This window comes from Emydura macquarii, unplaced genomic scaffold (genome assembly GCF_026122565.2).
Source record: "Emydura macquarii macquarii isolate MOO-44397 ecotype Brisbane River unplaced genomic scaffold, CSIRO-AGI_Emac_v2 contig_3511, whole genome shotgun sequence".
NCBI classification, from domain to species: domain Eukaryota; kingdom Metazoa; phylum Chordata; order Testudines; family Chelidae; genus Emydura; species Emydura macquarii.
Window position 1 is genome coordinate 522,273 of NW_027133648.1, and position 11,138 is coordinate 533,410.

The 11,138-nt window shown below is 56.9% G+C and overlaps 1 protein-coding gene across 3 annotated transcripts; it reads right to left on the reverse strand.

Moving 5' to 3' along the window:
* Positions 1 to 1,313: 1,313 nt before the first annotated feature.
* Positions 1,314 to 9,047, reverse strand: TMUB1 (transmembrane and ubiquitin like domain containing 1). 3 transcript variants are annotated; one of them, XM_067535687.1, is made up of 3 exons: positions 8,946 to 9,047; positions 4,218 to 4,731; positions 1,314 to 2,706 (listed from the first exon to the last, which is right to left on the reverse strand). In XM_067535687.1, the coding sequence occupies exons 2-3, from the start codon at positions 4,691 to 4,693 to the stop codon at positions 2,352 to 2,354; spliced, it is 831 nt and encodes a 276-aa protein (XP_067391788.1). In that variant the 5' UTR covers positions 4,694 to 4,731; positions 8,946 to 9,047; the 3' UTR covers positions 1,314 to 2,351. The 3 variants fall into 3 exon arrangements, with proteins under 3 accessions (XP_067391788.1, XP_067391790.1, XP_067391789.1); XM_067535689.1 differs by lacking the exon at positions 8,946 to 9,047 and adding an exon at positions 8,716 to 8,799; XM_067535688.1 differs by lacking the exon at positions 8,946 to 9,047 and adding an exon at positions 5,256 to 5,502.
* Positions 9,048 to 11,138: the final 2,091 nt, after the last annotated feature.

Below are 11,138 nucleotides of genomic sequence, written 5' to 3' on the forward strand. Positions count from 1 at the left end.
GGAGAGAGCAGGGAGCCGTGCGGTGCGCCCCGCCCCTCCCCAGAGAGCGGGGAGCCGTCAGCCTCCGCCCCCCCCCCCGAGAGAAGGGGGGCTGGCTTCTGTGGGGCGGCCACCCCCCCCAACCACCAATCACCCCCCCACACACACACACACCCCGTGATATGACCAATCACCCCCCCCCCACACACACACACCGTGATATGACCAATCACCCCCCCCACACACACCGTGATATGACCAATCTCACACACACACACCCCGTGATATATGACACCCCGTGATATGACCAATCACCCCCCCCCCACACACACACACCCCGTGATATGACCAATCACACACACACACACCGTGATATGACCAATCACCCCCCCCCACACACACACCCCGTGATATGACCAATCACACACACACACACCCCGTGATATGACCAATCACTCCCCCACACACACACACCCCGTGATATGACCAATCTCACACACACACACACACACACACACACACACCCCGTGATATATGACACCCCGTGATATGACCAATCACCCCCCCCACACACACACACACACACACACACACACACGTGATATGACCAATCACACACACACACACACACACCCCGTGATATATGACACCCCGTGATATGACCAATCACCCCCCCACACACCCCGTGATATGACCAATCACACACACACACACACACACACACACACCGTGATATGACCAATCACACACACACACACACACACACACACACACACACCGTGATATATGACACCCCGTGATATGACCAATCACCCCCCCCACACACACACACACACCCCGTGATATGACCAATCACACACACACACACACACCCCGTGATATGACCAATCACCCCCCCACACACACACACACACCCCGTGATATGACCAATCACACACACACACACCCCGTGATATGACCAATCACACACACACACACACACCCCGTGATATATGACACCCCGTGATATGACCAATCACCCCTCCCCACACACACACACCCCGTGATATGACCAATCACACACACACACCCCGTGATATGACCAATCACCCCCCCCCCCCCCCCCACACACACACCCCGTGATATGACACAGACATGCCCTCCCTGGGGCGAGCAACCACCCGTCCTCCCCCACACACATTCTCCAGCCTGTGCACCCCCCCTTCCCTTCACTGGAGACTGGGGGGGTGGGTGTCACACTCACTGTCCTCCCCTCCCCTGGGCAGAGCCTGGAGCTGGCTGCTTGGATCCAGCAATTGCCCCTCCCCCCCCCCCCACACACAAGGCAGAGGGGATTTTAGTCATTCACAGTTTTTAATTTTAAAAGAAGCATTAATGAGACATGCTCCACTGACTCAGGCGCCATCACCCCCCACCTCTCTGGACCCCGAAGGGGCAGGGCCTGCAGGGCTCTGCCAGCTGGGTCTCCCCACCTGGGCACCCTCCCCCTCGCACAAGGGCCAGACCATGCAGTCATCCCCTGCATTAGCAGGGGTGTCCCCCACTTCCACTCAGGCAGCCGCTTTGCGCACAGCCCTCAGGCCCGGGCAGTGAAGAGCTTGGCTTTCAGGGCTCACCCTCTCTCGGGGACCCTGTCCCCAGCCCCAGCGCAGCATTGGCCAAGGGACAATTGATCGGCAAGGTGCACGGACAGCAGGGGGTCCAGGACTCTGCACAGCAAGGAACCTGCGCGTCTGTGGCGACGTGTGCAAGGGAAAGGAAGGGGCACGGCTCCCAGTAGCACACAGACTGTACACCAGTCTGGGTGAGCGAGCATTGAGCATGAGTGCCCAGGCTGCACACAAGCATATGCAAAGAGCAGCTGGGGTGGGGGTCAAGTCTGGGCAGATTCCTATTCGCACAGCACAACTCCTCGGCAGCAGGCGCCGACAGAGGAACCTGTTCAGGAGACCTCAGCCCACCCTGCTGAGCTGCTTGCTCCTTACAACCTTGCAGTCCCCCCACCTTCCTCAGAGCCAGCAAGAAACTGCCCCCTTGTAACAATTAAGGATCTGGCTCCCACACAGACAAAACCAGCCCCTAGCTCTGTTGGGGAGGGGGGGCGCCTCATTTGACTACAGCATCCCTCTTCTCAGCTGCCAGGGAGCGGGGTACAGGACTAGGAAATGTGGGCCATAGCACTCCCTCTGCCCTCCTGATGGGCATCAGGACTCATGCTACGGCAGCAGAGCGGGGTCCCCGCGGCCTCAGCCCCGCCAAAACAGCTGGGACGCACAGCCCAGCCCAGCCGCCCGGGCTTCCACTCGGGGCAGTGGGCGGGCTCTGCCAGAACGGAGGGGTTCGGCGACTCATTCGGGACTGCGGGGGCAGTGCTATCTGCGGTACATAGTGAAGGCCATGAAGCTGAAGAGCAGGGTCAGGCCAGCCAGGCAGGTGGTGGCGGTGGCGGTGAAGACGTGCCGGTACTGCAGCTGGAAGTACCACAGCACGGCCAGCATGAGCACAAAGAGAGGCAGCATGAGGCTGCCCACGTTGAGGGCGGTGTGCACAGGGTCAGCAGTAGCCCGGAGGCCAGCAGCCATGGGGGCTGGGCCATGCTGGGAGATGTGGCAGTGCAGAACACTGTTGTGGGTGAGGTGCAAGGCAGCCAGGCTCTGAGCATCATCCCGCAGCAGCTGGCCCTGGTAGATCAGACGCACCTGCTGCTCCTGGCCTGGGAAATGGGCCCTGAGGTGAAAAACACAAGGAGGGAGATATCACAGTCCACATCAGAACGGCCACACTGGCTCCACCTAACCCATTCCCTTGTCTTCCAACAGTGGCCAGTGCCAGATGTTTCAAAGGGAATGAATGCAACAGGCTGATTTATCGAGTGATCCATCCCTTGTCATCCAGTCCCAGTACCTGGCAGTCAGACGTTTAGGGACACCCCGAGCATGGGGTTGCATCCCTGACCATCTGGGCTAACAGCCATGGATGGGCCTATCCTCTAGGAACTTGTCTAGCTCTTTTTTGAACCTAGTCATGCCTTCGGCCTTCACATCATCTCCTGGTAACGAGTTCCACAGGCTGACAGCACATTGCATGAAGCAGTGCTTCCTTGCGTTTGTGTTAAACCTGCTGCCTATTAATTCCATCAGCTCACCCCTGGTTCTTGTGTTACATGCAGGGGTAAATAACATTTCCCTACTCACTTTCTCCACACTATAATTTATAGACCTCTGTCATACCCCTCTTTAGTCATCTCTTTTCTAAGATGAACAGTTCCAGTCTTTTTAATCTCGCCTCATACGGAAGCTGTTCCACCCTCCGATCATCTTTGTTGCTCTTTTCTGTACCTTTTCCAATTCCAATATATCTTTGTTGAGATGGGGTGCCCAGATCTGCACGCAGTGTTCAAGGTGCAGGCGTACCGTGGATTTATAAAGAGGCAAAATCCTTTCCTAATGATTCCCAATATTTTGTTAGCTCTTTTGACTGCTACTGCACATTGAGCAGATGTGTTCAGAGAACTCTCCACATTGAGTCCAAGAGGGTGACAGCTCCTTTACTCCCCATCATTTAGTACGGATAGCTGGGATTCTGTTTTCCAATGTGCATTATTCTGCATTTAGCAACATTGAATTTCATCTGCCATTTTGTTGCCCAGTCACAGAGGGTTGGTTACACATAAAACTGGGTAACTCTTCACAGTCTGCTTTGAGTCCAACCTTCCTCCACGGTGCTCATCCCTGTCCCAAGGGGGTTGCTATGCCCAACTCTCCACCCATCTCCCTCCCAGCAGACTAAATGCACCCTCCCATTCCCAATCCAGCATAGCCCTCCCCCACATATTCCCCTCCATGGTCTGTCATTTGGTTGTCCCCCATCACCGTCTCCCCAGGCCACTCTGTGCCAGTGTGTGTCCCGCACAGCACCCTATCACCCTTGCCCTAGACTTTGTGAGCAATGGTATCAGAGGTGCTGCCTCAGCTACAGGCATAAGCTGGACACACAAGCTTACCTCCCATGGGAGGAGTGGCAGCAGAAAGCAGCACAGCCGCCAAGCAGAGTCCAGCACCTTCGGTGCAGGACAAAGGAGGGCAAACCGAGGTTCAAGGGCTGCTCAGCCACTTCCCTACAACAGGCCCTAGATGTGTGGGGGCAGAGGCAAGGCAGGAAGGGGGAGCCTGCCTGGCTGTGAGGTTGGCTCCAGAATTCCATCTCCTCCCCCACAACTTGCGGCGGCTTGGCCTCACCTCTTCAGAGAGCCAACCGTGTCATCCGGGCGCACGGTGGCCAGGCGCTCCGTATCGTTCAGGAACTTCAGCCTTAGCACTATGGTGCGGTCCGTGGGGCTACTGTCTGTGGTCTCAGGGCTGGCACTTGTGTCTCCAAGGGGCTGCAGGGGGCACTGTGGAGATCCAGGGTTGGCCCGGTGCCTCAGCCCTGCAGAAACATTGTCAGGCCCATCTGGCATGGCACCTGCTGAAGACTCCACTTCCTCCTTGGGCTCCCCTGCCACTGGGGTTTGCATGCTGGGTTCGCGTGGCCCATCCTCCAGCAGGCTCTCTGCGCCACGCTGCCCAGCTGCCAGAGGGGGGGAAGCAGCAAAGACCTGGTCTCCCCGCTCTGAGGTGTGGGTTGAGATCCATGCCAGCACCAGCACCAGCAGGATGAGCAGCAGGGCAAAGAGGATCGTGACTTCATCCCCCACCCCCTCAATCAGAGCCATGGTAGCCGGGCAGTGCTGGGGACGGCAGGATTACCAGACTGCAGAGGGACAAAAAACAACAGCAGCAGTGAGCCCTGGGAGCCAGCAGCATGGACACACTCCCCAGCCACTGCTAAGGAGCTCGGCAGGCACAAAGCTTCCCACTCGCCAGGGACTCCCCCAAGACGTCTCAGGGCTGGGCCTGTCCTGCAGGGGAGGAAGATGCTGGAGACACCCCCATGCATGGGACACTAAGTGCAGGGTTGAGGAGAGGGATGCTGGAGTGGGCAGCAACATCTGGGATGCTGAGCCCAGCGGGCCTAGATTGCTGAGCCCAACTTTGTTGACATTACCCTCAACATTGCTCTCCGTGTGACTCCCTTCCCACTGGCCACCCACTCATGCTGTACGCAGAGCAGGCAGCAGTCTAACATCTCCACTGAGCAGCTCCTCTTTTCAATTGCTTCTAACTTTGCAGACTTCAACTGTTTTTTATTGTGGGCGGCTGAGTGGGAGAAGAGACTCACAGGTACATGATCGGACATACAGCAGGCAGGGAAACGAGGGCAGAAGGGTCACTAACCAGGACACATTCCTCTCCACAAGTTGAAATGGAATTTGGGATTCCTGAGCATCAGCATTCCTCTGAGGTCAGCAAATAGATGTGAACCCACTGACAAAGGTGTCTCATCCCCTCCCGGCAGCAGATAAACACTGACAGCTACTCCCTTAGCTTGAGTGGTAGATGAATAGATTTTAAGATCAGAAGGAACTAGTATTATCATCTAGTCAGAACTTCACCAGGATATCTAAAGGTCTCAACTCGGCTATGCAGGCCCATACGGTTCCACAGGATGGAATATGTTTTTTCGGTTTGCTTTTTTTTAAAAAGCTAGGAGGTTTCATTAACAAAAACTGACATTGGAAGAATGTTAAGATTGCAAAGCAGAGCACTCAAAAGGTAGGAAATGCCAGAGGGAAGGGTGCAAGGAGAACCGTAATCTAACCGTATGTGCATCTACTTAAGATACAGCATGTGATCATGTAAGTAAAGACTGGATGAGCCACCCTGCCTCGATCAGTGCACAGGATGGATGGTGCTGTGGGAAGGAATCACGGTTGCATAGTGAAGGAGGCTGTTATCTGTCGGGCTCATTTCTTGCAGAAGCAGAGAAGTGTGTATCCATCCCTCACCCCTTTACACAATTGTTTGTGAAATCCCTCTACAGGCGAGCACTTGGCAGTAGTGGGATTCAACCCCACCAGGAAAGTGTGCAGTGAATGAGGCAGGGGGCAGATGTTCCTGTGGTTAAGGCAGCTGAATGCTGTCCTGGAGAACTGGAGTCTGTCCCTGCCTCTGCCACATAGTTCCTGTGGGCTGCTGGGCAAGTCACTTCAAACAAACTTTTCACAGGTGGCCACTCTGTGTTCTCATGTTCTGGATGTCTGACTTGAGACCCTGGAGGCTGATGTGCAGAAGTGCCACGATGGCCCCTGCAGTCAGGCAGAGCTGTGCTCTGAGCCTATGAAGTGCTATAAAAATGCTAGGTGCCTAGGGCTCCAGGCATCTCAAACTGTGCATCCAACACAAGGAGAAGCTTTTGACAATTTTTGCCTGAATCGCTCAAGCTCAGACCCTCCAAGGTCTAGGCACCTGACACAGACCCAGAACTAAGTCTATACCTCCGCCCGCAGCCAGTCTCTTTGAAGGGACCCCTCAGTATGCTGGGTCCCTAGGACTCTCAGTTCCACAGGGGAGACCTGTAGCCTCTGAAGCTGAGCTTCAGCCCCAGCAATTCTGGTCTCACTCTGTGGTGCCCTACAGGGAACCCAGCCCAGCCAGACTCTGCAGAAGGATGTCCTGTGCCCTTTCATGGCGCAATGCCCCCAGCCAGACTCTGCACTGACAGCAGGCAGCCTTCCCAGCACAATAGCACTCTTCATTAACCTCCTGGCTACCGATTCTGACATCCTCGGGTTAGCAGAGAGGCAAAGATGAAGACAGAGTTCAGATGGGCTAATGCTAGGCCAGGGCTCCCTTAAGCCATGCTGCCATTGGCTCTCCCCCCTTGTCCTTAGCACCAGTGTCTCTCCCCAAAGACCAGTTCCTAACCCAGTCACCTAACACCTCTCCCCTTTGTTCTCCACCTGGGACCTTTGCTCTGCTTCCCCGCAGAGTGACGGGGAAAATCTCCTTCCCCTTGGCTGTTGGTTGCTAGGTGTGAATGTCCCGGCCATTGGGGGTTCCAATGTCTTGGGATCCTGGGTGGGTTTCAGCCAGTCCTTATCAACCCATTCATACCACCTCAGACAGTCATGTGACACACACCCCACACCTCCCCTGCTCTGCCCCAAGAACAGCTGTTTTACCCTTTACACTCCATGCATTGCAATACAAAGCACTGAAGGAAACTGAGGCATTTATAGGAATCTTTGATTGGGCATCCAAAAGTAGGGGATGTTTTTAACAATTTTGTCCTTAATCTCTCTGGCTCAGATCCTCAAAGGTACTCCACTGATTTAAATGAGAGTTAAGTAGCTAAATGCCTTTGAGGATCCATGCCTGTGTACCCTAGCTATAAAACGGAAATAATGCCATCTAACCTCACAGGCATATTGTGAAAATAAAATAATCTTTTTTGCAAATGTAAAACAACATGAAATAAAAGGAAAAACTCAACCAGCGGCAGCAGCTCTAGGGCTCCCGTCTTGTGGGGCTGGGACCAGCTCCGTGCTCCGGCTATTGGACCTGGTACATAAGGTCACAGCACCACTCGTTCAGCTTTGGCCCAGCCTCCTCTTTTCATGACAAGGGGGCACCCGTCCAACTCTGAGTGAATGGCATTGCAACCTGGCTGCTCCTCCATCACGCCTGAGTAGTGCTGCATCCCCCTGTGCCAGGTCACAACCGCCGGAGCGAGGCCCAGACCCACAAGACAGGAGCGACAGGAGCCACTGCTGCCCGATGAGTGCAGGCGGACTCGCTCTCCAAACCTCACCCCTGCCCAGGGCCTCCCACCACCTGGGGACTGGGCAGAATCATAGAAGATGAGGGCTGGAAGGGAGCTCAGGAGGTATCTAGTCCAACCCCCAGCTCAACGCAGGACCAACCTCAGCTAAACCATCCCAGCCAGGGCTTTGTCAAGCCGGGTCTTAAAAACCTCTAAGATGGAGATTCCACCACCTCCCTAGGTAACCCATTCCAGTGCTTCACCACCCGCCTAGGGAAAAATCTTTTCCTGTCACCTGACACGCCCATGCCCACACACATCATGTGGATAAATGGAACAAGACAGAATTCCCCCAAACTAACACAACTAACCCGGGCTCTCTACATAGGAACGGCCACACTGGGTCAGACCAAGCGTCCTGTCTGCCGAGAGCGGCCCAGGCCAGGTGCTGCAGGGGGAATGAACAGGGCAGGGAATGGGCAGGTGACCCCCTCCCCCCACACCGGATCAGTGCTGCGTTCAGGGCTGGGCTGGGCTGGGCGGCTCGGCAAACAACACCTGGGGCCACACCCCGAGGAAGGACAAGGAGCTCGGGAAGAGCGATGCACTGAGTGAGCAGCGCCCTCGGGCACTGGCGAGCGGGGATCCCGCGGAAAGCAGCGCGCTGCTGAGCGCACGGGCCGGGTCACAGCGCCCCGGCAGCGGACACGGGACGGCATCGCACGTCACACCCTCCATGGCCCTGCCGGCTGCGGCTGTCACCAGCACTGCACCGCTGTCCGAGCGTTTACACGCGCGCCGAGAGCGGAGCCGGCGCAGCGCTGCGGCCGGCGTTTTGCGGGAGGCCGGGCCGGGCTCTCTGCTCGCCATGGCCCCGCGGCACAGCACAGCCGGCTGGCCAGCAGCGGGGCCGGCAGGGAAGGAGGCGGCGGACCCCGCAGGGCGCGGGGCAGGGTCTGAGCCGGGCTTCGGGCGCAGGCCGCCCGAGCGAGCGGGCAGGCGGGGATCGGGCCGGCCGGGCCGGGCCGGGCCGGGAAGCGAAGCGCTCCCCCGCCCTCCGCCGGGGCTGCCGAGCGGGGCCCTTCCTCTTACCCCGCCCCCATCGCTGCCCTCGGCCGCCGCGGGGCGGGGGCGGGCCCTGGCCAAGGCAGCGGGCGGCTGGGCCCCGCTCGGCCTCTCCACAGGCCCGGCCTAGCTGAGGGGCGGGCCCGGCACTCCCGGCGGGGCGGGGCGGGGAGGCCCCGAGGGTCTGGGCCGCGGCTCCGAGTCTCGCGCGGGGAGGCCCGGCCGGAGGGAGCCGGGAGCCCCGAGCAGATACTCACCCGCCTCCTGCTACCCGGCCGGGGCGGGGCGGGGCGGCGCGGGGCACCGGCCGCGCTTGAACTTCCGGCGCTGAGCGCAGGGCATTGTGGGGCCGGTAGTCCACACACACACAGAGCGCAGGGCATTGTGGGGCCGGTAGTCCACACACACAGAGCGCAGGGCATTGTGGGGCCGGTAGTCCCCTCACACACGCACACACACACAAAGCGCAGGGCATTGTGGGGCCTGTAGTCCACACACACACACACACACACACACACACACACACACACACACAGAGCGCAGGGCATTGTGGGGCCGGTAGTCCCCTCACACACACACAAAGCGCAGGGCATTGTGGGGCCTGTAGTCCACACACACACACACACACACACACACACACACACACACACACAGAGCGCAGGGCATTGTGGGGCCGGTAGTCCCTCCTCTCCCCTCCCCCCCACGCTCAGCGCACGGCATTATGGGGCCGGTAGTCCCCTCACACACACACACACACACACACACACACACACAGAGCGCAGGGCATTCTGGGACCTATGGTCCCAGTCCCCTCCTTCCAGAAGCGCAGGGCATTGTGGGGCCGGTAGTCCCTCCTCTCCCCTCCCCCCCCCCGCACAGCGCAGGGCATTGTGGGCCGGTAGTCCCCTCACACACACACACACACACAGCGCAGGACATTCTGGGACCTATGGTCCCAGTCCCCTCCTTCCAGAAGTGCAGGGTATTGTGGGGCTGGTAGTCCTTACCCCCCACCCACACACACACACACACACACACGGCTTTGTGGGGCCTGTAGTCCCAGCTCCCCACCTGTGCTGTTACCTGGCTTTAAGAGAATGAACCGAACCGAACCTCCCTTTGGACCTGACAGTGGGACTGTGGCGGTGGCAGCTGCTGGTTTAGGCAGGTCCCTTCCACCCCTAATGTCTATGAGTCTATGGACCTCAGCTAAAATTCCCTGTGCGTGTCCATGGATCCAATAAAGAGGGGGTTAAATTATTAGCAAGGAATTATTCTTAGTACTAGTGGGTTATAACACAACAACACACACACACACACACACAATGTGCAGGGCACTATGTGCTCATGGTTCCAGGCCTCCCCTCCGCCCCCCGCCCACATACACACACACACAGCGCAGAGCATTATGGGGCGCATATCATAGAATCATAGGGTTGGCAGGGACCTCAGGAGGTCACATCTACTCCAGCCCCCTGTTCACAGCAGGACCAACCTCAGCTAAATCATCCCAGCCAGGGCTTTGTCAAGCCAGGCCTTAAAAACTTCTAAGGACGGAGATTCCACCAGCTCCGTAGGTAACCTATTCGAGTACTTCACCACCCTCCTAGTGAAAAACTTTTTCCTAATGTCCAACCTAGACCTCCCTCCCTGCAACTTGAGACCGTTGCTCCTTGTTCTGTTATCTGCCACCACCGAGAACAGCCTAGCTCCATCCTCCCTGGAACCCCCTTTCAGGTAGTTAAAGGCCGCTATCAAATCCCCCCTCATTCTTCTCTTCTGCAGACTAAACAAGCCCAGTTTCCTTAGCCTCTCCTCATAAGTCTTGTGCTCCAGCCCCCTCATCATTTTCATTGCCCTCTGCTGGACTCTCTCCAATTTGTCCACATCCTTTCTGTAGTGGGGGGCCCAAAACTGGACACAATATTCCAAATGTGGCCTCACCAGTGCCAAATAGAGGGGAATAATCACTTCCCTCGGTCTGCTGGCAATGCCCCTCCTAATGCAGCCCAATATGCTATTAGCCTTCTTGGCAACCAGGGCACACTGCTGACTCATATCCAGCTTCTTGTCCACTGTAGCCCCCAGGTCCTTTTCTGCAGAACTGCTGTCTAGCCCGTCGGTCCCCATTCTATAGCTGTGCATGGGATTCCTCTGTCCTAAGTGCAGGACTCTGCATTTGTCCTTGCTGAACCTCATCAGATTTCTTTTGGCCCAATCCTCTAATTTGTCTAGGACACTCTGTATCCTATCCCTACCCTCCAGCATATCTGCCACTTCCCTCATCTTAGTGACATCTGTAAACTTGCTGAGGGTGCAATCTACCCCATTCTCCAGATCATTAATGAAGATGTTGAACAAAACCAGCCCCAAGACCGACCTCTGGGGCACTCCGCTTGTTACCCGCTACCAACTAGACATTGATCTGTTGATCACTACCTATTGAGTCC

What these genes read in the sequence shown, in the direction of transcription:
- TMUB1 (XM_067535687.1), bottom strand. Translation starts at nt 4,693, where the DNA reads ATGGCTCTGATTGAGGGGGTGGGGGATGAAGTCACGATCCTCTTTGCC. An exon ending in ACGGTTGGCTCTCTGAAGAG is followed by an intron (nt 2,707 to 4,217) that starts GTGAGGCCAAGC and finishes TTTTCACCTCAG; the next exon opens with GGCCCATTTCCCAGGCCAGG.